This window comes from Empidonax traillii, unplaced genomic scaffold (assembly GCF_003031625.1).
Source record: "Empidonax traillii isolate 1590-97213 ecotype Southwest subspecies unplaced genomic scaffold, ASM303162v1 scaffold10:size5872457, whole genome shotgun sequence".
Lineage (NCBI taxonomy): Eukaryota > Metazoa > Chordata > Aves > Passeriformes > Tyrannidae > Empidonax > Empidonax traillii.
In genome coordinates, this window is record NW_020955203.1 from 219451 (window position 1) to 246958 (window position 27508).

A 27508-nucleotide genomic window follows, 5' to 3' on the forward strand; every position below is an offset into this window, starting at 1 on the left:
GAAGACTTTGGTAGATCTGGGAACAGCACTTAGCTCATTTACACATCAGTAGGAATCCTCAGTAGCGAAACTCTCTCTGCTCTTCACCAAACACCTATGCCTGCCAGGTTCAGGGGGAGGCTCCCTTCCCAGGAGTCTGGATTTCCCTGTTACCTCACCAGAGGCAGCCCTTACACTGGGCTAGAGCTGTCCTGGGCAGCGGGATGGACTGGGTAGCCTTGCAATGTCCTTGCACCTCATATGTGTGATTCCTCTCTGCATGTCTGTGTGCTCCTGCTCTGCATGACTTGTTTGGTTTGCCCTTGTGTCAGGAGCCCAGATGTGACCAGCACCCTCCTTGCAGCACAGCAAAAAGTCCCTCTGGAGCAATATCTCACCCAAGGACCTGACACTGCAGTTGAGAATGGGCGCAAAGACTTTTCAGTTCTTCCTGGATGTCAGTGCAAAAAGTCTTGGAGGACCATAAACTAATTGCCTGTGTTCAGTCTGATGTAGGACAAGAGGATATTCTTCAGGGTGGGAAATGGTTTCAATGTAATATCATAAAACATGCACTTGTGGGCTGATCACAAGTTGGTCACTGCTGCTTATCACTGGCCCATCAGGAGATGTTCAGGGCATGCAAAACCTGCTATAACATGACTTAAGCTATGACCACGATGTCAAACAGACAACCCGTGCTTTCTTCCTGCTGACTTGGTATCATTTAAAGCCCAGAACTACAAGAGAAGACTACCTTATCAACTTCCAAGTTGATAAACCCTAAGCCCTGGAGGACCAGCTTTCAAGTCCAGGAACCCTTCCCTGAGCCCACTCCAAGGAGTGCATGGGCAGTCAGTTTGCGAACCGGAGCTGCACACTGCCTCAGAGAGGAACCTCACTGCTTTGACACTGCCTGCTTTGGCACTGTGATCAGGGCATGAGAGCTCCTGACTGCCTGATGGGAATGAGGAGACGGGAAACCAGCCAGCAGAAACCCAGCCACAAGGAGAATTCCTGGCTGGTCCTTGCTATACTTTGCCTCTTTGGGCCTAACAAGGCTGTCCAAATGATTCCTTCTCCGTCATTCATATGCATGGCAGAGGCTGAATGTTGTTCAAAGTCTGCACCAGAGACTGCACCCAGCATCACCAAGAAAGCTGGTCTTTCACCGTAGGCTGAATACACTAAACAGGGGAAAGGCAAACAGCAGTACTCATATGAACAAGAAAATAAAACTTGTGCTTTAAAAGAAAAAAACCCAAACTGTAATAGGTGATGAAGAGCAAAACGTATAATTTGCTAATCAAATTGAGTAGAATAAGTTGCAATAAGCCTAGTTAAAAGCTTTACTTGAATTATGAACTGAATAAAAACCACAATGTTGTTACTACAAGATAGCTAACCACATAGCTGTTATGAAGTTGTATGCTATGTTTGGTTATTTTTCAAGTGTTTGTTCTAAGCATACTTATGGGGGAGAAAAGTAGAGGAAACCATAAAAACCAAGAAGGAGGACCTACCACCCTCATCTGGAAATTTCCACACGGCAGAATCCGAGGACTGTGATCCAACTGAATTACTGGCTGAGCCCATGGTGGCGAGATAAAGCCCACGAAATAGGAGCCAATATCAGAAGAGCCCATGAAATGAAAACCAATAAAGAAACCAAAAGAGACTTAAGAGGTGGAGATAAAGGGGGGTATAAAAAATGAATTTTCATTTTGTCGCGTTGCAGACCGTTGGTGGAACAGGGGTTTTCCCCGGTTGCCCAGCACCCTGTTTTGCTTATTTGCTTTCAATAAATTTCTACTATATTTTAAAATATCTCTGGTCTATTGACTATAACACAAAGCCTGGTGCTAGCGCTCAGAAATATCTATATTCTTCAGAACACTTCCCCAATCTCCACTTCCCCAAAAACACCCCCTTTCCCTCCAGTTTATAAAGCCCTTGTAGCACACGGAACTCTGTTCAGCAAGATTTGGCAGCTCCCCGTGCTTACATCTCATCAACATGAAAGTATCCCTTGGACTCAGCATCCTCCTGGCTTTCCTGGACCCAGGTGAGTTTTTTTGCTGGGACCTGCTGAGCTGTGGGACATAGAAGAGATCTGGGAATGGGTGCTTCATGTGGGAGGCTGTTCCTGCCATCTGAGCCATAGAAACACCCCATCCAGGGGGATTTGCAGTGCAGAGGGGTGACCAGTCTCAAGGGATCTTTGGTGCTATGAGCCAAAGTGCAGATGAGGGTGCTGGCATTTACAACATGGAACTGCAGTCTGAGTTCACTGTGGTGCTCACTGCAGGTCTAGCCAGGAAATCTGTCGGAGTGACCCAGGTTACTCTGAGGCAGACTGACCTTTGGTCAGCTGAGTCGATCTCTGGACACTATTTTTACCACAAGCTTAGGGGCCCATTTATTTTACTCGTGTCCAGGGTTGTGTGACATTTTAGACATTATATGTCATCTCAGCTGTCCTTCAGCTCTGCTTTAGGGAAGCAAATGTGTCTTGGAGGTCTTGGGTCATACCAGACACTCCACGAAGATGTCACAGGCACTTCAAGGTGCCTTAGTTGGGACATGGGTTTAGGGAACTGATACATGCCTTGGACCTGTTAATCTATTTTCTGGACCCCTGCAGGTGTGTGCCATGGAAGACATCCTGTTTGTCCTCTGTCGATAAACATTTTATTCCTTTCTAAGTGTTTCCTGCTGACAGTTTAATATTCTGGTCTGCTTAAGGTGTTCCAGCAGTTGTTAAAATGGTTTCCCCTAATGCCTACAAAGAGATACACAAAGAGATAATGCCTACCAAGAGATAATGTCTGCATAGGGATTCTCCAGTTTGTACAGAGCACAGTCAATACTCACTGGCCGCTCTTGGTCTCCAGCCACTTGGGTGCCCCAGCTTACAGCAAAAAGAGAATTTGGGACTTGTGAATCCAGGGACACTTGAATGCCTACCAGGACGAAGGGGTTTGCAGGATTGCTTTCATCAGCAGCTCCAGGAAAACCCCAACACAAATTGCACAATGAAACAGGAAAAATAAGGGAGGAGGAATGTGAAAAGTGCTGATCAAACGCTGAAGTTAAATGGTATGAAAGGGGAAGTGAGATCCCTTATGACTCTTACTCAGGAATGTGTCCTTATTTCTTCAGGGACATGCCTTCAGTGTGAGGTTTGTCATGGCATAGGAAGAAGCTGCTCTGGCCCCATGAGAACCTGCACTGGTGGCGAAGATACCTGCGGCATCATTCTGCATGAGGTCCTAATAGGTAGGTGAGTTATCCCCTATATCTGTGTGTCATTGTGGCTTTCAGAGTGGGGCTGGGGCACGTGTCTCTATCCCCACTTCAGTCACTGGTATTAAATTCTTCATTTTCCTTTTACTGACAGAGGAACCAGAGATCAGGGTAGTCCGAGATGGGAAAATCGCTCTATTCCTCTATCTTGAGAAGCAGTTTCTTGCTGGGAGGTTTTGGTTCTTGGCTGTGGAGGGGAGAACCATGAGCTACACCAGGCTGCTGACATCTAGCACTGAGGGTGCAGTGGTGACGTGTGGAGAGGGAAGGTGGCCTGCATCTGAGCCCCTTCCTTGAGCAGGGAAGGGGACATCAGGCAACCAGGCAGTACCACGAGGGTTGAGCTATCACTGCTTCATTGTAATTGACATCACAGAACAGTTTAGGCTGGAAGAGACCTTAAAGATCATCTCATTCCAACCCTCTGCCCTGGCCAGGGACATCTTCCACTAGGGTGGATTGCTCAGAGCTGCCATCTGGCCTGGCCTCGAACACTGCCAGGGATGGGCCATCCACAGCTTCTCTGCAACCTGACCCTCACAGCAAAGAATTTCTTCTTAATATCTAATCTAAATCTACCCTCTTTCAGTCTGAAGCCATTCCCTCTTGTCCTATCATTCCATGCATTTGTCAAAAGTCCCTCTCCAGCTCTCTTTTAGCCCCTTTAGGTACTGGAAGACTGCTGTAAGGTCACCCAGGAGCCCTCTCTTCTCCAGGCTGAACAACCTCAACTGTCTGAGCCTGTCCTCACAAGAAAAGTGAGTCTAGTGTAGCTCGTGGTTCTCCCCCTCCACAACTAAGAACTAAAACCTCCCAGTAAGAAACTTCTTCTCAAGATAGATGAATAGAGAGTGTTCCCCATCCTGGACTATCCTCTAACCCACAGCTCATGCTTCTTTATGCTCTTTCTGCTGAGCACACAGTCCATCGCAGCCCTGAGCATCCTGACATGGGCAAGTCTGGTTTACCCCCTCAGCCAAGCCCAAAAGGTGTAATGGAGAGCAGAACAGTTAAACTGAGCCTTGAAGTGCTTCAAGGATGAAGGGTGACTTTGTACAAGCAGAAGGAAGATATGCAGCTACTTAGGAGTTGGTGCAGGAGCTATTGGAATGGTAAGGGAGTTACCCTGTGTTTAACCACTTGGCACTGCCTTCTGCTTTGTTACAGGGGGGATGTCAATCCCTTCATCCTTCAAGTCCTGCATGCCATCCACTATGTGCAACCATGGCCCTGTCACCATGAACTATGGGAAGGTAAAAGCAAAGAGCCACATAGCTTGCTGCACGGGTGATGACTGTGAAACCACCTCTGTCACATGTAAGCTCCTTTTTTATCCCTAGAGCCCACCCCATCTCTGGCCCATCCCAAGGTGAGGCCTTCCAGGCTAAACCACCACCTTGGTCATTCCTTTCATACCCTCATCAACACCAGTTTCAGCCCATCTCTTTCGCTCCAGTGCCACCAGATGACAACGTGCCCAATGGGTTCCAGTGTCCTGCCTGCTATAGTGTGGACTCCTTGGAGTGCAGTCACGAAACCGTAAACTGCACTGGATCTGAAACCCAATGTGTTGACCTTGCTGGGTTAATGAATTCTGGTAACTTCCTTTTATTTGGATCTGTATTTCATCTTTTTGGTAAAGTGGGTGAAACTAGCCTAAGATGAAGCATCACTGAGAAATAAAAAAGGGCAAAAAGTGTGGAAAAAGAAAAAAAAGAGAATGAGGCAAGAACTAAAAGGTGAAAACTGGAAGTTTAAAGTTGATCAAAGGGCAGGGGTGTTTTTTTTCTTCCTTCTTCCCCATCATGCACAGATAACTGTTGGAGTTCCTCGTAGCACAGCATAACTGAGGTCAAGAGTAGAACTGGGTTCCTGAGGGAGTCTAAGACATGGACAATGTAACAAATCTGACAGAGGCCCTGGACCTGCTGGCCCTAGCTAAGATGTATGAGGATGAATCCGGATCTAAGCCAGTTTCAAGCTCAGTGATGGTTTAAGTGGAACTACACAGTGCCATTGGCTTTCCCATGAGGTGATGCTGGGGACAAGACACTGTTGTAGTGGTGCTTCTGTGTATAGAAAGCCAGGGACACAAACACTGCAGCCTTTGGGAGACCCAAAGATCTTCCTTGAGAAGGAACTCCAGTCTTATAGTAGCTCCTTTGTAAATCTTTTTTTACACCTGTAATTAGAGGGAGGAAAACTGACAGCAAGTTTCCTGGTCACTCTCCTTTCCTCCCCTGCTGCAGTTAAAAGACTTCCACCTTTCATTGTAATCCCCCCTGCGCTCCAGTAGACAGGAAAACTAACATGGAAATTAAGGGCAGTGACACCTGCTGTAGAAACAGACTGAAAAAAAATCACCTTGTGTATGGTTATAGATGAAGTTCCTCTGAGTTGATAACATGTAAGGAATGGGCAGTTCTTGGGTTAGAAATGGGGACTGCAGTGGCCAGGGAGGGAACGACTATGGGAACGGGATCCTCTGACACATGGTATGTACTTCTTCTCCTGTGTAGGTGGAATGTCTGTGAAAGCTGCCATGAAGGGTTGTACCACCGTTTCCGAATGCAGTATGGCAGGAGATGGAAAAAACAGCCTGGGGATGATGGACATAAAGCTGAAGCGGTTCCAATGCAGACCAGCTTCTACTTGGGACAGAGTGCTTTCCGCTCTTGCCCCTCAACACACCATCTTTCTCCCTCTCCTATCAGGATTCATCCTGGAGAAGGTACTTTTCTGACTCTCACTAGTAGTATGTTGAGCAGAACTCATGACAAACTCCAGCAGTGGTTTCTCTCCGAGTCCTGTTTCCTGTAGCTTCTCTGCGTAGTGAGTTTGTTTTTGGATTAGCTCTGCTTTTATATTGTCACAGAATAAAGGCGGTACTTGCACTTCTTTTGTTTCCTCATTGACTTCATCTAATTTAAAGCTTCTTCATAGGTTCAGTTGTGGTTGGTTTTGTGTTGCCTTCTCTCAGTGCTTTGTCTACCTGGGATTGAGGTGCTCAAACACTGCACAGGCATATCAAGACAGGCCTAGAGTTTACATCCACTGTCTCAGGATAAGTGGCAACTTTCAAAGCCACTTTTCATGCTCTTAGAAAAACTGGAGGTGAATTCCTGAGAGGTTAACTCTGGTTAGAGAAGCCACTTGCACCTTTTTCCTTCCCTTGTACCCTATTTCTCCATGGTAGGAGGAGTCCCTCAGCACAGAGGGCTGTTTGTGGCTCTGAGCAGCCCTAAAATAGTCTTTACTTCAGAGATGAGTCAGTGACCCTTTGTTACAAGCAAACTGCTCCTGGCAAGAGTTTTCTCCTCATGGCTGTTCTTACCTTACCAGACACTTTCCCATTCAATCTTATGTTCCATAATTATCTGGAATAAATGGTTACCTTGGGAACCTTTTAATTTCATAAAATAGGTAGTTTTCTGCGGTGCCAGACTGCTGTGAGTCCAATAAATGGGAAATTTTAGCTCAATACCTCTTCCCCTTCTGTTGGCTAAACTACCCCCATAGCTGGCACAGTCTCCTCTCTTCTATCACCACTGTTCTGCTCCAGCAACCACCTGCCAACCTAATCCCCCAGGTTGGTCTCACAGAAAGGCTCTGAGAAAACACAGCCTGTCAGGCAGCATGGCCTTACCTGGGAGGGATTATGGGCTGTGGGCTAAAAGATACAGCAGTGGGAGCTCTGGGAGATGCTGCAGTGTAGAGTGAAGGAAGGGTGTAAGCAAACGTCAGTGTTTCCCTCTGCATCTGATCCCAGACGAGTGACCCCCTTTTGGAGCAGACTATCAAGAAAAGTTCATGGTTGTGTCTGTCCTTGATAGCCCTGGCTCACAGTGCAAGAGTGCAGTGTTTTGGGCATGGAGTTAAAAGGATTAAGCAATGCAATTTTATGTCCCAGTTCAATGCTGTGGCCGAAAGCATTACAGAAAACCTTGGCTGCTGGAACCAGACCATAATGTGTCGCAGTAGTGAGATGACTACTCCTACCTTTGTATGCATAAATACATATATGTGATCAGCTTCTAACTTGCCGCATTGAGACTGAGTGTTCTTGTAATTTCTGTTTCCTCCAGACTTTCCCTTCTTCCCAAACAGGCTGAAACTCCTTTCTTCCTAGTATTCCCACAAAATTATTTGGGATAGAATTTCATATTATCTATTATAATAAAGGGGTATGGGTCTTAGAATGAAAATTAATTTTTGGGGTGGGGATTGAACTGATAATGCAGATTTAATGTGGGGAAAAGAGTCTAGTTAGACTCAATTATCTGCAGAGGCTGTACAACTACAGCATGGATGTGAAAAAAGGAATACAGCTCCCTCTTCTTGGTGTAGCTGTAGACTGATATTGCAGGGACCCACTCATTTAGCATTTTTCCAGATCTGATAAAATCCTGGAATTAAAAAAATTCTCTATCTGTGTAAGTACATTATCCCTGAACATATCTCCTGTACGTTCATGCAGAACATTGCATTACTGTCCGTGGCAACCCCCCAGCAGATCTTGATCCGCTTCGATGGCTCAACCCTTTGCTTTCTGTTCATTCCACTCCGACCTGTGATGTTATGGGGGTGGAAAAGCTGAGTGGGTCTGTTCAGCCTGGTCAGGACTTGGGTGAGACACGTTCAGGGAGCTGTGGTGCTGGGGGATGTTGAGGGGAGGACAAGGAGGAGAGCAGACAGCAATACTTGTGACAAGGGTTTGTGGTGCAGAGAGGAGAAGCAGCTCTGTTTTGGCCTGTAACTCAGTGTTGTGGCAAACAAAGCTGTTGCAATCTGTGGCTGCATAAATGATGGAATGACAAATGGAAACAACCCCGCGTCTCTGTGATGGATACACTAGTGCTTGGTCCTGTTCCAGTATCCACATTTTTAAACGCTGTTAGAAATGGAAAACATGAAATAAAATGCCTTACAGTGAAAGTCTTCAGGAGCATAAGCCTCTGATATTGCTGAAGACAGAGATGTGACTTGTTTACAGGCTATAAACACACTTGTATAGAAATGATAAAATCTTAAATGGCTCTTTTATACATGGGAGTACAGCAGTAACCTGACAAAACCAAAGGAAAATAGCCACACCATCAATGTGCACAGACTGCAACCATTAGAGCAAAGGGGTGACCAGCTTTTGATGTCTGAAAACCAAAATGAAGCCCTTCCAGAAATGCTTTAATTGCAGGCAGGTTAAAGGCAGCTCAGGCAGGGCTGGTAGAAATGTGACAGACTTGAGAATGGAGGAAGGTGATGAGATGGTGAGACCTTCTGATCTCAAATCTGGCTCCTGAGGAAGGACATGATGCTGAAGTGTGTTCAGATAAAAGCAACACAAAAGATGGAAAAAAACCCTGGTGGCACCAATTTACAAAACCAAATCAAACAATGGAATCTCTTTATCTTGAGCAAGGACTGATGAACAAGCAACACTTGCCTCTGAGTATCTGCAGGGTGTGACACCCAGGAAGGAGCATGTCCAGAGATTCCCTGCAAACAGCCACTCTGAGGAACAGGGTTTAATTGAGGATATGCAGCAAGGAGCAGCCCCTGAGGTCATAGGTATGTTGGGCAGGGCCAGGGAAAGATGAGGCCAAAACCCGTCACGGTAAGTGGAATGACTTCTGCTGATTTTAATGGGCTTTGAACTAGGCCTTAGACACCAAACTGGGTTATTTCCATCTGCAGCTTCTCCTTTTAATATATACAAACTCTACTCCCACACAGAGGCACACACGGCAGACATGTAAATACCAGATCCTCCCTTAGATCTTTCAGATACTTCAGCTACCAGGCATGTGAGACACAGACACTTGCAGCTCTGAATGGCTGAATGCTGCCCCCTCCACCCACAACACCCACCATGGCAACAACAACCTTGATCTCTCCCTTTGCAAGGGGAAGAGGGCTCAGACCTCTTTCCAGCCAGTGGAAAATTGACCATGTCCTGCCATTTTTCTCTCTCTGCTCTGAGGTTTGGTTCTTTCCCAAAATACTGAGCCATCCAGAAAGCTTGGAGGCAGACAGGAAACCTGTTGGTGATCTGAAACGGGGAGATGGATGTGCAGGAGTTTTGTTCAGCAGTGATTCTGGAGGGTGGAGGGAAGGTGAGGATTTGATCTGTCATTTAGTGGACACAGTCCTGAGCTCTGTGGGTGGACTGGGGAACAGTGGGGCAAGAGAGGTTAGGGAGAAGGGGTTCTGTGCAGCCGTGCACCATGCAAGGCAGTTCTTAACAAATACTAAAACCCCTTGGCTCCTTCTTTCCAGCACATATGGCTGGAATGGTTTTTCTTCCACTTTTTGAGAAGCATTCCTGTCCCTAGCAGTTTCACAGCAGGAGCTCGAGACACCAGGACACAGTTTATCTGACCAGAGCTTTGCCTGGGGTTGTATTTGCAGAGGAATGTGAAGTTTTTTCTTTTATGTTATGACTATGGTTCCTATAAGGAAGTTTTTCCAGCACCCTGGGCTAGCAGGTTCAGTGGGTATTCTGGGGATTATGCTTCTTCAAAGGCAAAGTGAAGACAAACAGTGAGTGAACAAGCAGTCTTTATTGCAGACAGGAATGTGTGTCCTGCTGCATACAAGAAACTTAACAATTTTTTCCACATCTTTCAGAAGAGGATTAGTGGGTCTTGGCCCATATGGCCAAATCAGGGCTATTGCAAAGGGTAGATGTCTCCATCCCAGCATGTCTTCAGGTTCCTTGAGTGGCTGAGTCAGTACTACTTTTGGAGATCAGGTTTGTACAGACAGACGCACCACTGACAGAGGCACTTCCACTCTAGACGTACAACACTGAGTGGGAAGGATCCCAACCCCAGGGTGCTGTCGTTTCCTTGGAGAACACGTTTTACCTTAGAGCTGTGGAGCACAGGGAAGAAATGCTCCACAGTTCACTGCACTCTGGAATAGGCTGATCTTGCGTCAAAGCCTGCGTGGTCTCATCTCCTAACTCCTTGGACACCTCTACTGGTTGAAAGTCTGCTGTTCCCAAATTTTCATACATATATTCCCTTCTCTGGATTGCATTTGGAAAGAATGGCATTTGGTACCCATCTCTCTTTCTGACACATGGAAGAAGCACCTCTCCCTTCCTATGGATATCTGAGCTGTGGTAGAACATCTCAGGATCATAGAACCATTTAGGCTTGAAAAGACCTTTAGGATCATGGAGTCCTCTCATGTATATGAGTGAATAAAAATAAATTTCATCCCTGCCCCTAACTTGGAACTACCTAATAAATCACTCCATATGACCATACTTCTAAGACTTACCAGTTATTAGGGCAGGAGTTTATGGCCAGGTCAGTATCCAAGGGCTGGATACTTGGTTGCTGCCACTGCAGACACACTTGTTTGGTTTTTGGACGTCACAGATCACAGGAAAGGGAAGTTTCTTTCCACAGTTCACTGCCTCCCATATGTCTAATTTCATGTCCAGGGAATAAACTCCTGAGCATCCTACTCAAAAAACTATGCTGTGCAGTGGCAGATTCAGAGTTTATGCTCTAGAAGAATCTGGTAGGGAATATCAGATCCTAGTAAAAGCTTTCCAAGCACGTTTCTGCTGGAAACCTCCTGGGATGGTGTGTCCTGCTAAAGAAAACATGAAAACTGTTGGCAGATGATATCCACAGGAAGAGCTGGTTGTGAGCACTGTGCTCTGTGCAGTTTAAAGGGGCCTATGAGGTTACTACTCTAGGAAACTGCAAAGCCTATTTTGGCCCTCAGGTGAGGACCCATCTCGTGGGGCTTGTTGGATTCAAAGAAGTTGGTGCAATTTGGGAAGTGCTTGTCACAGCCTAGGCAAAAAGTCTGGTTGAAAGGTTAGATTCAGTGGAGGAGCTTGTTCAAGCTGTAGGAGCTGATTCCCTTCTGGAAAACTGTGAGTTTTAGCAGCTAGTGTTGCAGGATGATGATCTATCAGTGCAAGGCTCAGGGTATATTAAGAAGTGAGGCTTTTAATTTGTGATTAAGTTCCCATACAACATGTCCGCAAAAGGATGACTTTAAGACATTTTGGTTGGTTTAATTCCCCCCTCCTTTTTAGTTTATTGTGTTGCTGAGTCCATGACTGAGAACTCATCTACGGTGACAGTAGTTTGAAACACAGTTTTGCTGGCCAGAAGTTTTTGAGAAATGTGACTCAGTCTCCTTGGTGCAAGACCGTAGTTGTAACTTCATTTATCTGCGTCATGGTCTCAGACCTCTACTGTTCAATCAAGAAATCTGAAAATGCAATTGGGAAACTCTTTTTTCCTAAAAAGGGAACTGAAAATATCAATACGCATGATGGAAAGAGGGGTGCTGCGAGAAATTTCATTATGATGTTACGAGATTCATCAGATTACAGGAACTGATGGTCATAACAGCTGTGAGCTGCCAAAGCTGCTAACAAGTACCATCAGCCATGAATGGCCCCATGGTTCTTAGGACACTAACGACCCATGAGAAACAGAAAAGCCATAAAATCACAGATTTGTTAAGGTTGGAAAAGACCTTCAAGACCATCAGGTTCAACCCTCCATGCCCACTAAACCACATCACAGAGTGCCATGTCTACTTCTACCATACATGGCAAGTAGACCTGGTCATTAACCAACATCATTTAAGTGTTAGCTGGTAATTAACCAATCTAATTTGCCATTTCAAGCTTCTCTTCCCTCCAGTTTTGAGTAGAAACTCCTGCCTGTGGGCTCTGTTCCCATTGGCTGTGGGGGAAGGTTAGGTGGTAAGCTGTGACAGACAACTGTGGAAATTCCTGGTTTACATCTAGATGGCTGAAGCTCAGTTCCTGTAGAAAACCCAAACAGGCCAGACTAGACCCAAACTGTGCATCCTCCCTGTGTCTTTCTCACTCATTTTTCATGGAGAATTATTTTGGTGTTTCATGGCTGGTTAAACAACAAATATGATGACTCAGACTGTGCCAGAGGGAGACCCTCATCCTGTTTAGGATAGTCTTGAGCAGGAGAAGGGGAAAAACTGATGGGGGATCAGAAGTTGCTGGACTCTGAGAGGTACATTCCCAGCACATATCCACCCTCTCCCATGCCTCCATCCATGCTGGCGCCCTGGTTGTGGCAGTTCCTCTCTTTGTAGCCCATCTGCAGCACATGAGGAACTGCTTAGTCCTCCTTTTTCTAAGATTTACAGGAAAGTGGTTTCTGCCTTGTGGTCTGTGAGACCTACTGGAGCCCTGTGGCTATTTCTGGAATGGACTCTTCCTTCCCCTGCATCTAGAGATCCTGCTGCTGCAGTCCCAGCTCTGGAGCAAACCCTTCCTGGCAGAGCTGCACTTCCACAAAACCTGCAAACCTGCACCAGCTCAGCTTTTCAGCTCTCTGATGCCTTGAAACAACCCACAGGAAGGAGCTAGAATGAGGAGGGCTGGTTTAAAATACAGGCAATCATTCTGGCTTAGGGTTTCTGACTGAAATGAGAGCTGGCTGGCAGCTCAGCATGGGGAAATACTGGGCAGGATTCCTCTGAAACAGGGAAGAGAAAAATAGAATTTAACTTTTTTTCCTGAAAAGATGCTTTTCTTTTGTTATTGTTGGCGACTGTATGGGAAGGTTCATGTCTCTGTTTTCCATCCTGTAACAAGGAACATGTCTTTCTCAAGGAGGGTTCTCTTGAAAACATAAGCTGGCATCAGATTCACTTTTTTCCTCTGCATTTTTTGGTTTCAGTAATGACTAGATTTCTTGATCAAGGCAGGAAGTCCATGAGAAAATTCAAAGAAATAAATTGAGCTTTGATGCCCCAAGCTGGACTATTCATCTTGTAGTTATCGTGTATGCAGGCTTCAACAATAAAAATGAAAATGTGTAAAATAACTGGAAAAAAAGTCACTGCCAGGGGCTAATGCATGACAAAAAGTTGAAAAAAATATCAAAATTTCAAACAAAAAATCAGCCTGGCAGGGAGAATGTTTTCTGATGTGGACTTGGCAGTTTGCAGATGCCACATGCTAAGGGTGTAAGGTCCCTTCCCTATTCTTATTCTGCTTTTTCTGATTGTGCCCTGGGTCAGCACAATAAAAGACACTCATAATTGCAACAGATGCAGAGGGTGGAGCTTTCTAACATAATTTTGTCTCCCTCCTCTTCCAACATTTCAGAGTTGCTTTTCAAAGACAAAATGTTCAACAGTTTCAGGGAAAAAAAACCCTAGTATCCCAGAAAAACAGAGATGGAGAAATATCAGGAATCATCAGAAATTATATGCTTTTGTGGTGCTGCAAGTTGCAACACCTCTGGATTCACTGTTTTTCCCCAGAGCTTATCCAGAAAATCATCAACCGGGGAAACCAGAATTCCTGGGGGACCAGGTAGGTTCTTGGTGGGGTCACACAACACCTCTGGTGAGGATGCAATCTCTTGGTCCTTCATGCAGATAAATTCCCCAACCTGGTTTCCACTCAGTCACTGAGTGGGGATGTGAGTCAATGAAGAAGGGGATTTCCATTTGTCTTGGCCATGTCCTTTTCCTGCTTAGGAGCACACACAGGTTAATAGCCAGTTAGAAACTATCTTTCAGCCCAGGTTTTATTACTGCATTTCTACTTTCTTTCTCCCTTTCCCTCTTTGGTCTTTCTGATACTTACTCGCACTTTCTCAAAATTAGCTTGAAAGTGACTTTAACGAGCTCAGAAGAATCTTTTACACATTGCAGCAAGTGTGACCTCACATTTCCACTGTATTCCTAATTGATACTGCAGGTTATCCTGTACTAAATTGGTGTGTAAAGTTCACAGTAGTGTCATTTGTCAGTATTTTTAAACCCACTTACCTAAGGAAATGAGGCATTGCATTTACTTTTTCCCCTCTCTTTGTTTCCTCTTCCCCCACTATGTCCCCAAAGTATGATTTCTACCATACTTTTTATCTAATAAAATATGGCCAAGATTTGAATTTGCTCTCAGATTTGTGAAAGCTCGCAGCTGGACAGAGCAGAGATATCCATGTTATTGCTGCTCCCTGCTCCTTTCCCTCAAGCCAAAGGCAGAGTTCTGCACAATATTCTACTGACCAAGGAGCACTTCTGTCCTGGATAACGAAGCAATTCAGATACAGCTCCAAGCCACCCACAGTACAGGACCTAAATCTCCAGCCAGACTAGTAGCAGACCCTGTAAGGAGCACACGTATTAGTGTGGAGGCGACTGGAAGGGGAACTTATGAAATAACACCTTCTTGACTCCACTGGTCACAGAACAATTCATTTTTAATAGTGTCTTTTCCCCACAAGAATAATGTTCTCATATTCATCCTTTCCAGACATAATTCTCGTGCCTTTGGCATCTACGTCAGCACTGGATTCTTGGACGCTGCATTTGGTGCAGGCAGCACGGTGCCAAAAGGGGTCACAGGCCACAGAGAAAAGCCATGGAAGTGGAGAAGCTGCTGCTTGGCAGGAGCTGTAATGAGTTTATAAGAGGAGCAAAGGCAGGGGAGGAAGCTGGCTTCCACAGAAGTGCTGTAAATGTTCCAGCCACTTTTGGAGCTGATCCCCCACTTCCTTTTGCTGTTGTCTCTGACTCCCATGGGAATCACTGCTTACTTGCATGCTCTGCAAACTGGGAGATAAGCAGAAAACCAGAGCATTAGCAAGAGGACCATGGACATGTTTTGGAAGGCCCTTCTTGGCACTGAATACTGATCTATTTTGAATATCTGACTGCTTCTTTTGTACCTGAAAGGCAATTGATGAATTTGAGAAATCTGCTTCAACTCCAAAAACTGGGCAGCTGCAAAACTGTTTTCCTTTATTTGCTTCATTTGGGTCTGCCCAGACATTGCTGCACACCCTTGGGAGACCCCACTTACTTGCTACAGAGGTTCAGTGGGCCAGCAGAAGGGACGTGGCTGCACTCCCTGCACAGCAGATGAATTTTCTTCATAATCCTCATGTCTATTGGTCACTGTGGATCAGACTGGGGGGACTCAAGAGCAGGATATTAGAGGACAGTACCAGGAGTACATCCTAGCAGGGAGGGGTCATACAGTTCTCTCTCTCGTAGCCAGCAGAGCATGAGATGAGTCATCCCTTCCTGTAGAAAGTCTTGTTGCGTTGCTTGATGCTTTGCACAACCTTCAGCTTTGCAAATAATATAAGTTTGGATGCAGCTGCTGACCAGAAGAGTCTCTTCCCCTGGGACTGCTTGCTAGGATATGTGGTAAGAATGAGAGGATATTTCCAGAAAACCTGCACAGGGTTTCTGGAAATGCACAGAAGTCTGAAGTCTCAATGTACTATTGTGACTGGGAGAGAGCTTGAAACTGTCAAAGCTGGATTCATCTGTTGCGGACAGGGTATTTTTGGACTAAATCTCACAATTTTTTTACAAGTTCAGTTTTTTAAAATCTTGGGGTTTACATCTGCTGTGTGGAAATAGGCAGAAATCTGTAAGTCTTTACATCTTTCTTGACTTAAAATGGCTACATGGAAAATGAGTCTGAAACCAGCAGGATGCCTCCATTTCCTTCCAGACTGTCAGTGGTTGGCCTCTTGTTAGAAGGCAACTCTCCCACTTTTTGTTCCCCACATTCCCATTCGTCCCAGCCCATTTTAGAAAGGAAGGGCTGGAATTGTTTTCTCTTTGTTCCTGGGAAATCAGTACTAGTCTTTGTAAGTTGTTACATATGGTAAGGACAACTGTAAGGAAGGAAGAGCCCCCCAAAATCTGAAATAATAAACTCCAACCCAAACTCCAACCCATGTGACGCTTTCCACTCTAGAATAACGTCTTGTGAATAAACACTCCTTTGGCTGCTGTGAGCTCACCTCAGTGAAGAACACTGTGCTCTACAGTGAGGAGCTACCTCCTGAAAAGTGGAGGAGAAGGCTGACAATTCTGTTTTTACAGCCAGAGAGGTTGAAAAACTTTGAATTCCCAGACTACACTTTGCTATCGGAAGGTGAAATGCTCTCAGAAGGAACATTTTTCTTGGGTAAAAAATTATTTCAGCTGAAGTTTGGCAGAGGAAAATTCAAACAAAGTAACTTTGCTGGGTCAACTTGATAGTGAGATCCACATCCATCCAGTCCTTCACAGCTGCTAATAAGCATCATTTCAGGCTATTCTTGTCTCTGTTACTACTTAGCAGCTGGGCCTCTTGCACAGGTCACTGTGGTTTCTGCCTCTGCCTGCATCATGGCAGTGACTTTCGGGAGGTGAAAAACTGTGACAGTTTTAGAGCTTTTCATCTGCTTTCAGTGATGTTCACTCTGCCCCTTGCACAAACAGGGAGGTTGCAGAGATAGAGCAGAGTCTGGTCAGGAAACATCTGAGGATAGTATGGTGAGCATGGCAGTGAGAAACATGTTTCTCTCTTTCTTTCCAAGTTGTGGCTCTTATTGGAAAGATGTTTCCAGCTGCAGGTGGAGTTCTTTGTTCAGAATTACCTTCTCAGAGAAGGACTCTAAAACAGAGTCAGTTATAGGTGGGTCAAAGACAGCGGGCCTGTGCACTGCCCTTGGTGTAAGGGATCCCTCCCTTACTGGTTATTTCAACTCAGAGCAACTTGAGAGGTATAAGAGTTTGTGAGAAAGATCAATTTGGATAAACAAAGAGCTGAATTGACAGTCAAAAAAAGAATTGGTGGGGATAGGGTAATGTGTGGGCACAAGCTGGGCCTAGGTGAAATATTTGTTTAAGGTGATGCCTGGAAAAGTCCCAGCAGGAGCACCTTGAATAGCTGCAACTATTGTGAGAGTAACAGTTGTCCTGTGCATCCTCAAGCAGTTAAGCTTTGAGGAAATGAATTTTTGTGTGGTTCACTCGTATCTTTGAAGTCATTGTCTGGATAGGCTTTCTCAGCTGTGCTAGTACCTGGCAACAAGTCTTGAGTTTCTGACAGCTTCTCTCATGTTACACTTAAAATGCTGTTATGTGCCAAGATGAACACATTATATTCACACAGAGGCCAAAATTTTTATTAAAATCTTAACCTAATCAAGACACAATAAATTTATTATTAGTCCAGTTGCAATAAAACTGACACTTCCCATCCAGATTAATACAGAAAAGCCTCTTTAGTAATAATGCTCTTAAAATTGTTATAAAAGAAAACTTACTGTATCTAATCCTCCTCTTCAGTGATATCGTCACCTTCTGATGTCCCTGAGTCTTGTAGTTGGTGGCACCAGTCTCCTCAAGCAGAGAGGTGACAGGCCATCTCTGTGAGTCATCAGTGCCCTGAGTTGTCACTGGGAGAAGTTCTCCCAAACAAAGTTCCTCCTCAGGCCTGCAGTCTGTTTGGGGCTATTTTTGTGGGTTTTTTTCCTTGTAACAATGCCTTTCTCTCTCAGCAGTTTCCAGGTAAAGTTGCACAACATCTTTCCCCAATCTCAGTTAACGTCAAGGGCTATTTCTTGTTATGCAGTGATGACCTGCGCTTGTCATTTTACCATACATACAGAGATAAAGCTGGAACAGGTTATACAGAAGTTATTTGACGACCAGCAATTGTTAAGGTAAACTAACACCAGTGCAGGTCAAGATAAGCCTGGAGGCATCCCTAGATGCCAAAGCTTGCGTCTTTCAAGTACAATTTCAAGAATTACAGTGGCTGGGCTACATCAGTGCCTTGAAAGATACAGACCTCCAAACATTTTTCTATCCTGTGGCTGCAGGAGGAGGGCCCTGAACAACAAGAAGCCAACAAGAAGCCAGTACCACTGGACCCTGTCTTGTGAATCTGTGAGATCTATGCTCATAAATGTCTGTGTTGGTGTTGCTCCTGCTCACCCGCCCCAGCAGCGTAATGGAACCATCAGTGATGTCACTCATGACGTGCACATCATTGCTGTGTGCTCAGGTGAAAGCCTCACCACTCCAGGGCCATACTGAGAACTGCTGGGATATTTTTTTGTCCCAGGATGCAAGGAGCTTCTGTGTACTCCTGGGTCTCTTCATTCTTTTTCCCATTGTGTGTTTGTTCCGTTGAGGTTGTACCGTCTCTGAGACAAGGACCATATTCCATGACACTCAGGGTGTCAGTCCTTCTCCTGACAAGCAGCAGGAGAGCAGGGTAGGATGTCAGTCCCACGCAGGGGTGGCTTCTCAAAGGCAGGGGTGCTGCTGCCACCTCTTGGAACTGGGAATAAGGGACGAGCCCAGCATGGGAGGCACTGTCATGGTTCACTGGAAGAGGCTGGCATGTGGGAAGCAAGGGTGGGGGGTCACCTCTTTATTTCATGCCTTTCACATGGCAAGCTGTGCTCTGGTGAAGGCCAAAGATCTGAAAAAGGTGTGAATTTTAGTCTCATCCAGATCCTCAACCAGCACAGGATCCACACCAACATTTGATTTCCAGAAGTTTTATTTTTTCAATTCAGGATTTAAAAGGCATGTGATGTGGCCCTCTGCAGTTTCCAGAGACAGCCTTACAACATACAGCCTTTCAGTGAATGTCACCTTTCTGAAGCTTTTACTGCCTCTAAAATGTGATTAAAATGCTTCACTGTTATGTACACTGTGGTAAATGTGATAAATGGAGGGATGGAAACCAGGCTGTTCTAAAGTCACACTAAGATCTGACCTGCTCTCTGTGTAACTATAATCATTACTTCTGTTCTCCCTCTTTGCTATCTTGGTTCTTAAGTGGTGTTTATCAGCATAGTATCTGTGTGCTATCTAGGAATGCATTAAGCAACAGATGTTACATGTTTAGTTCCCATCCTGCTCATGGGAGAAAAATACATGTAATTATATTGTTTTGCTTGAAATCCTCATTGCACTGAGTCAGTTTCTCCCTTGGTTTTTCACAGGAGTGCACATGCGGACACACACGTAGAGCTCTCCTTTTAAGCTGGTGGAGATACATCAGAAGGTGAGGAGGTTTATTGTGGATTTTAGCTCTGGGGAAGTTTTGCTCCACAGCAAAACTGTGTGGCTGACCCCACACAGACTCTTCCTCCTACAGAGGAGGACAGAGTTCATTACTGCTCAAAGGATCCTCTCAAAGAAGAGACAGCAAGGGCAGCCTTGACCCTGAAGCCACAAGCTTTTTGAGATAGTTTGGTCCCCTGCTACCAAGACCTTTGAAAACAGGGAGTGGAGGTGATTTGCTGCTCTCTGGGAACGTGATGGCAGCTTATAGCAGCCCAGCACTCAGATGGAGCCTACTGCGGACAAATCTGTCCAGGCCCATCCAGGCATTGAGTTATTTTAGGAGTGATGGCTCAGAGTGGGAAAATTCCTCCCCTCGCTACACATTGCCTACTTCAGGTGGGACCAGGAGTGAATGATAGTGGCATTTTCTGAACTGGGAAGATCAAAAATCAGATTTGGAGGTGCTGGGAGTGTGGGTGACCTCACTGCTTGATATAACCCTTGATTCCCCATGATTCGTTCAGCAACAGGTGGTGATGGTTCCTTATAATATGTAGTAGTTGGTGATAGAGTCTGTCAACACCACGACTGATAAAATCAGCAAGCCCCCCCTGGAGAGCTCCTGAAGGCAGCTCGAGGATGCACAAGAGTGTGTCCAATAGGCAAGAAGAATTCTCAAAAATGATCTGCTGACCTGGTCATCAAGAAGTTTGTCTGAGATTCACAGACTGAATTCAGGAGCAGGTGTCCAAATCTCTCCTCAGTACCCTCTGTACTGTGGTTCTTCCCTGTCCAGCCAGGGGAGGCTGCTCATCTCTGGTGCTCAGCTCACACCCACCTGTGAAGGTCATGAGTCATGAGTCTTCTGGTCCACCTTCTAAAGAATTATTTCACCCCATCCCAAGAAGTTTAATCTGACGAACACAGGAACATCTCATGATACTCAGAAATGGCCTGAAAACATGCATAGCTGTGATGGTCATTTAGGGGAAATACTGGTGAATAGGGAGGAGAGGACCTGACAAAACAGGACAGAAGTTGAGTAACATGGGGTCTGCTTCAGCTTGTGAGTCATGTCACTATGTCACTAAACAGGGCTGGGCAGATAGAGGATGGCCTGGCACATCCAAGTCTCTGCATGCTCCAAGGTTTAAAGCATGGGGACTTGGTGGCAAGGCAGGACCATAGCATGGAATAATTTCCTGGACAATCCCACATGGCATGTGGGGTTGATCTGCCTTTCCTAATCACAAGCAGAGGCTAGTTCAAATTTAAAGCAAGACAAACGGCATTGCTCACCTGCTGCACGAGGCTTGGAGCTGGACATAGACATGACATTCTTGCACTCACAAATAACAGAATCACTGGATATTCTGGCTTGGAAGGGACCCACAAGGACCATTGAGTCCAACTATTGAGTGAATAGCCCATACAAGAGATTGAATCTGTGACCTTGGCATTATTAGCACCAAGTTTTAACCAGCAGAGCTGCCCAAAGCTGATCTGAGCAGGGCTCACTGAGAACTGAACTGGCACTTACCTGGACCCTGGAGACCACTCTTGGTGGTAATCACCCTATGGAATCACGTAACAGCACTATGAGGGGACATAACATGCCAGCAGAGTGAGACCCATGCGGGGGGTCTTCCTCCAGCATCCAAAGCCGCATTGGTAAAACATGTTTCCTGTGGTATGTCTTGGCTCTTCCAGAGTGCTAACACACAGAACTCATGGGATGTATGCTCATCCATTTGTAACAGAGGCAAAAATCTCTTCATACCCTTCCTTGCTGCAATTGAAGTTGGCACAGATGGTTGTAGCAGCAGTATTTCTATGCTCTTCCTGACTGTGTCAGACCTATGTAAGTGTGTCAGGACAGTCAGACCTTGTTCCAGAGAGCTTATTGCAGCTGATTTGGAAATGGTGATACGGAGATAGAGGACAAATCTTTTGTCCAGATATGGATTCTCCATCAACTATCTTTACAGTCTACTGGGGTAAAGACAGTGAGTGGGGCAGAGATAATTGTCTTTACAGGAACTGGGGTTGTTTAATCTGGAGAAAAGAAAGCTGAGGAGAGAACTTATTGCTTTCTATAACTAACTGAAAGGGGGTTTCAGCCATGTGGGGGTTGGTCTCTTCTCCAAGATAACACATGTCAGGAGGAGAGGAAATGGCCTCTTGTTGCACCAGGGAAGGTTTAGATTGGACAGCATAAACTTCTTCATGGAGAGGGTGGTGAGGAATTGGAACAGACGACCCAGGAAAGTGGTGGAGCCACCATCTCTGAACTTGTTCAAAAAATGCGTAGATGTGTCACTTTGGACACGGTTCAGTGGTGAGCACGGCAGTGCTGGGTTAATGGCTGGACTTGGCCATCTCTTAGAGGTCTTTTCCAACTTAAATGTTTCTGTGATTCTACAGCAGCAGAGAGAACAAGGGATATATTTTTTACTCAGGCAGATAAAACTATCTCAACCATAGAGCGCTTGCTCTTTTCACTGCACTGTTTTGGGTGTGTAAACCCATCTACTTTGTGGTTTCTTTATGTGGATCAGATTCAAATGCTAAATACCCAAGAACTCTGTGTGAATAACACCAAGGCACTTTCAGCCAAACTCGTTCACATGTTTCCTCGTGCCAGCAGAATGGTTCTGCCTCACAAACAGCAAGGTGGTCTTTGCAGCCGACGTGTATACAGGAATCTTGCTCCCATCTTTGCCTCTGGACATGATCTGGGTTCCCAGTCGATGTCTGACATACATGAAGAAGGTCCTGGGCTGGGACTTGACATGACAGGATACAAGCCCAAAAAGATGGGATCTGTCCTAGTTAACAAACAGTAAGGTATGGATGGTCAGGGTGACTGAGGGAGTAGCCAAATCCCCATGGAACAAGGCTTAGGTCTGGACAGGTTGGCATTTACACTCCCTATGTCCACATTTGCACGGAAAACTGGCTGTCACACAGTCCTATAAAGCCATCCAACCAGCTTTCTGGTAAATAAACAGAGTGTGAAGGCATGCTGATGCCAAACACTCCTCTCTGGAATAACAAAGAGGATCCTGGAGCCAGGAACTTGGCGAGGAGCTGTTCTTCCTTGCAACACTGGCCAGAAGATCTTGTGTGCTGATGGAGGAGTGTACCTGCAGCCTTGTAAGATGCTGCTGTGTGCAGCATGGGAAAACAGACCTGCCCTTGATGCCTCTCCTAGAGCAGAACTCAGGTGTGGGGAGTAGTGTCTGTGCCCAGCACCTGTGTGGGGGTGGGCTCTGTCCTGGACCCTCCCAAATACAAGCTGTAATGGTGGAAAGAGCAAGTCTGGGCTCTGAGGGGCAGCAAAAGCTGCATCACCTGACCTACACCATCCAAAATGGGAGCACCTCTCTCTCTTGCTCCTTCCCACCCCTCCTGCTGTGAGACTCAAAGCAGAAGCAGCCTGGTATGACCTACAATTCCCTGCAAAGAGCAGAGGGTCTGGGAGCCACCACATATGGTCCTGGGCCTCTGTCTTACAAAGTGCTGCTGCACAAGCAGTACCACAGTGAGTCTGGGCACAGGGGCCCCCTGCTTCACAGTCTTTCCTCAGACAGTCCCTTCTTTCCCCCTTTTTCTTCTCCCAGATTCCCCTGATTTTACCCCTTCCCATCTGGGGTGGTTGAAATGGGAGCTCAGCCAAAAGCTGTCCTACTGTGAAGGTCCTTGCCTGTTTGAGGCCAGCCCAGGGCAGAGCTCAGTGTAGGGACGCATCCTGCAGCACAGATGCAGCCGAGATGTACCTGTAATGGGTGACACCAGTGCTGTGGGATCTCCGCAGTCTGCCTGTTGGCTTCAAGCTGGGGCTGAAAGCATCACCTCTGATTCACAAGTCCTCTGTAATCCCCAGGACCTGTTGCTGGCAGGAGAACTCCAGTCTTGATCTGCAGATCTCCAGCTTTTGTGTTTTGCGAGTGCTAAATGTTGGGGAGCCAAGGTACTCCACAGAAGGTCCTGGAAGAATGAAGCACATATAAGCCTGCTGGACTAGTTGCATTTGGTGTCCCTCCTCGTCATCAGGCTATAACACAACCACGCTGACAGGTTGGTTGGAGAGGAGCTGCAGCAGGAATATGCAAAACATATTTTCAAAGGGCCTTTGTTCTCCTCTCCAATCTGAAAAAGACATTTCATTAAAATATGTTTTCCTAAAAGGGAGGAGGGATTGGAGCGGAGCAGGGTAGTGGGGCAGATAGGTATAATGGAAGAGAGCAGCCCATGGCACATTTTAGTCAATCATTTATGGAAACTACGAAATGAAACTGTATGAATGCTGTAGAGGGAATACAACAGCCAATTTTGTGGCATTTTCTGCACACAGCCATTGGCTGATGCTCCAGTGACTCATTCACATGACATTTTTCCAGATCTGATAATATCCTGGACTGTGAGCAACTCTCTTATCTATGCAGATTTTTTTTTTCTCTTGAACATATTTCACGCACCTTTGTGCATAACATAACATTGTTATATCTGTAATTGCCTATTCTAGATCTCTATCCACTGTTTCTATCCTTTGCTTACGTTTGCCTTGGCTTATGATCCTATCATGTGCTGAAAGCTGAGCAGGACTGATCTGGCAGGACAGGCCAGTGCTTGAAAGGGAAACCTCTGATTAAAGTTGAGGGCTGCAGCACCTGGTGACAGCACCTGTGAGGGATGCACCCCTTTCAGACAGGCAGCTGGCTGGGTGGGACACTGGGCATGGGAGCACCGTTTTCCTTACATATTTGTGGTCATCCAAGTGAATCATCAGCTGATTCTGTAGGACTATTCCACAGGATTTGCAGTTTTCTTCCCGGTTGTGGGTTATTGGCAGGCAGGAAGAAATCCACAGGCATCAGGACTGCTTTTAGTAAAGGATCTACCTTCATTCCAAGAAGTAGATGGATATTGAGTTAACTAATATAAAAGTGTAAACAGAATAATTAAGACTTTGACCTTGGCTTACAAATTAGGGTCAATATGTTGAGAACTTTCAGGTGATCATGATTTACTAATCTCAGTGTCTCTGTGTTGATCAATCTTGTTATCCTGTTAGCAAGCATGAATCAACAAATGCAAATTATGAACATGTTTTTTTCCTCAGTGCTGACAACCTAGAACATAGCATGTTTATATCACTGCTGGATCATATCTTGCTCTATGCAGATGTTGATCAGGGCACGATGTCTTCCATCAGGCTGTTGCCTATGGGTACAAGGCATTTGTGATGGATGATTTTGGCAGTGCTTCCAAACAAGTCAGAGTCCAAAAAACATGGGGCAATTGTATGACAGAAATAACAACTAATGAGAACTTATTCCAAAGATCCTGAACTAACACGTGCTTTGAGAGTCCAGCTGCAGCCCAAGCAGATTGTTACAAAGCCAGGCATCTCTGTTCCCCCATACCACCCTGGGTCTACAAAAAATTTGCCTTGCCCCACACCATTTCTGGTTGTGAGATTTCCCCTTTGCTGCTTCTAAGGTAGTTGCCAAGGTATGCTTAAAAGAGGTCTTATGAGTTCAGAGGATTTTGTTTGCGTTCTAGACTTCCAGGATGGCACATGACAAACCCCACAGCACTTGCAGGGGAGGGAGACCCCCCCCTCTGAGACTCCTTTTTCCTACTACGTTACAGCTCCCACGTGGATCAGGGACCAGACAGACCAGGAGGGAGGAAGGTGCAAGCTTCACCCGAAGCACAGAGGAGGGAGTCTGGTAGGGGGCCTTGCAATGCTCCCTTGGCTCCAGCAGTGAGAAAAACACCACCACAGTGCAGTCACACAACACTGTCAGCAAGGGTGAGATGAACCAAGACAAAGTCAGTTATTTACTGCCCTAAGCAAATCATGATTGTTCCCCATGGTGAGTTTTCAAGTGCCTTTTGCTTCAAGTCTGCTTTTAAATGACGCATATGATGTGGCTTCCTCCAGCTCCCGGGGGCAAGGAGAAGGGAGGTGCTACCACAGTGCCATAGATATCCCTCATCTAAAGCTTTTAATGCATCTAAAATGCCATTGAATTGCTCCTCAGTTGTAGGCATTATAGTAAGTGCTCTGGTGTGCTGGCTTTGCCTGCTGTGTGTATGAAGAATGCTCCTATTTGATCCTCTGACCACTGGCCTCACGTGCGGTGAAGAGGAAGCTGTCCTGGGACTGGGAGAGGTCACCATCTGTACTGCACAGAGCCATGAGGAGGGGGCCGACTCAGGATGACCCAGAAGCTGATGGCACTTACAGCACTCAGCCTGGGCAGGTATTTTAGCAAAGATCACACAACATGCTGTGTGCAGTTACAAATGTCTCCTCTGCCGACCACAAGCTCTTTCTGAACCAGGTGTCTTGGTCACCCCTGGAAATGGGGAACTGGGCAGGGAGGAGGAATGGGTGCTCAGGACTCACACTGGTGAACAGTAGAGCCAGAATATATTTTTAGTACCCTCATGCCGTCTCAGAACTGACCAACTCAAGAACAGCAGCTAGAAAAGGCTTCTGTTCTTGTGAATTAAGTACTGAAGTGGTGGACATCCTATTCCACTGGACAGCATAGTCAGCCAGGCAGTGGTCACTGAGACGGTTTGGACCCACGAAGGAGATTCATGAGTGTGATGTGAGAAGAGTGTGGGAACATAACAAATTTATTTCCCCAGACTCAGTTTACAATCCCCAATGATTCACAGCTCAAGGACCCCTTGCGATAGGGGGTGTCCACGTTTAACAGCCATTGGTGGATTTTTACCTTCATGAATTTGTCTAACCATCTTTAGACGCCTTTTTAGCGCCCACAGCATCCTGTGTTAAGGACTTCTGGAGGTGCAGTGCACACAGTGGTGCATGAAAAGCAGTTTGAGCTTATTCTGAGCAAAGTTGTTGCAGCAAAGCCATGCATTACTCAGTAGATTCTATGCTGTAGGTGAGAGGTCCATCCAGGTACTTGCTGTGCCTAATGCTGCAGTTTGGAACATGCATGAAGATTTGAGGTGCAAAAATCATTCCCCATAGCTTCACAGACCTGTTGTGATTTATGTCTTGTGGCAGAGCCTGGGGGCTGTGTTGCAGTCAGGGGCCCATTGCATCAGGTCCTGTGCAAATACACCCTGAGGTGCTTCCTAAGAGCTCTGACTGGTTCATGCTGGGAGTGAGGAACAGACCCTCTGCCATTCTCGTAAGATTATAAATTGATAATTTGACCCCAAGGAGGATCATAGGAAGTAAAATTCAGAATGTGGTGTGCAACAGCTACTTCTTCTCTAGGAAGTGGCCGATATGGATGCATAATTTGAGTGTCTGTCTAAAAACAAAGAAAGAGACAATAAAGACAGGGACAATATTTAATAATTGCTGTGGGTTAGAGACATCTGCACTGTCAGTAATGACTGTGCTTAGGGAATCTGTATGTCAGTGCTCTGCTTAATTTGGAACAATTTGTGAAGCTGCCACTTGTGCCATGCAGGACTTCTGCTGGAAAACTACATGAGCTAGGAAAACTGACTCTTGCTCAGGGTATCTCAGTGGATGGATTTTCAGCTTCCATGAGTTCCTCTGGGTCAATGGCTTTACACATGGGAACTGATAGGATGAGAATGATTGGGGAGCCACCTAGATCCACACTTGGTCCCTCTTTCCTGTGTCTCTAAACAGTACAAGAGGCAAAAACGGCTGGGGGATCATGAGAAATGACGTGGTCTGGCTAATGCTGGAGGAAACTTTCATCCCTACTGAAATGCCTGTGGGCTCCCTGGAGCTCCAGGAGTGGCTGGGCAGTGTCCAAGAGGATTAGTGTGCATGCCTCCAAGGAATCTGTGGCATCTCCTCCAAACTGTGATAGTGGGAGCTTATCGGGGATTCCCTTTGGATGCCTTCAGGTCCAGACCAGCAGTGGCCCTCTGGGCTGGGGTAGGCTGGTGCAGAGGAAACCATCCCAGCTGCCTCCATCCTGGCCTTTCCCTGCCCTGTGGAGAGGCAAATCCCAGGGCAGGCACTGGTGGTGCAAGTCATGCCAGCAGCTGTGCTGTCTTTGGACACCCCATGGCAGGTGTGATATGGGAGAACATGGCTGTGGGGCTGAGAGCTGGGGGTGGGTAATTCTCTGGTTATACATATGTGCAACAATTAGAGTCACCAGCTGGTTCGTCACCCCACAAAACGTCTGCACCACAGATGGATTTTTTACCAGGGCCTATAGGGCCTGATAGGACAAGTGGAATGGCTTTGAACTGAATGAGGGCAGGTTTGGATTAGATAATAGAAGAAATTCTGTGGGAGTGGTGAGGCACTGGCACAGGTTGCCCAGAGAAGCTGTGGATACCCCATCTCTGGAAGTGTTCAAAGCCAGGTTGGATGAGACCTTGA

General features: G+C 46.0%; 1 protein-coding gene across 1 annotated transcript; it reads left to right on the plus strand.

Annotated features, from left to right (window-relative positions):
• The first annotated feature begins 1867 nt into the window (after nucleotides 1–1867).
• On the plus strand, nucleotides 1868–6179 carry PINLYP (phospholipase A2 inhibitor and LY6/PLAUR domain containing). The gene is made up of 5 exons (XM_027885155.1): nucleotides 1868–2044; nucleotides 3142–3258; nucleotides 4453–4602; nucleotides 4742–4882; nucleotides 5805–6179. Exons 1-5 carry the CDS (start codon nucleotides 1996–1998, stop codon nucleotides 6026–6028), a joined length of 681 nt encoding a protein of 226 aa, XP_027740956.1. The 5' UTR covers nucleotides 1868–1995; the 3' UTR covers nucleotides 6029–6179.
• Nucleotides 6180–27508: the final 21329 nt, after the last annotated feature.

What these genes read in the sequence shown, in the direction of transcription:
- PINLYP (XM_027885155.1), top strand. Translation starts at nt 1,996, where the DNA reads ATGAAAGTATCCCTTGGACTCAGCATCCTCCTGGCTTTCCTGGACCCA. An exon ending in TCTGCATGAGGTCCTAATAG is followed by an intron (nt 3,259 to 4,452) that starts GTAGGTGAGTTA and finishes GCTTTGTTACAG; the next exon opens with GGGGGATGTCAATCCCTTCA. An exon ending in TGCTGGGTTAATGAATTCTG is followed by an intron (nt 4,883 to 5,804) that starts GTAACTTCCTTT and finishes TCTCCTGTGTAG; the next exon opens with GTGGAATGTCTGTGAAAGCT.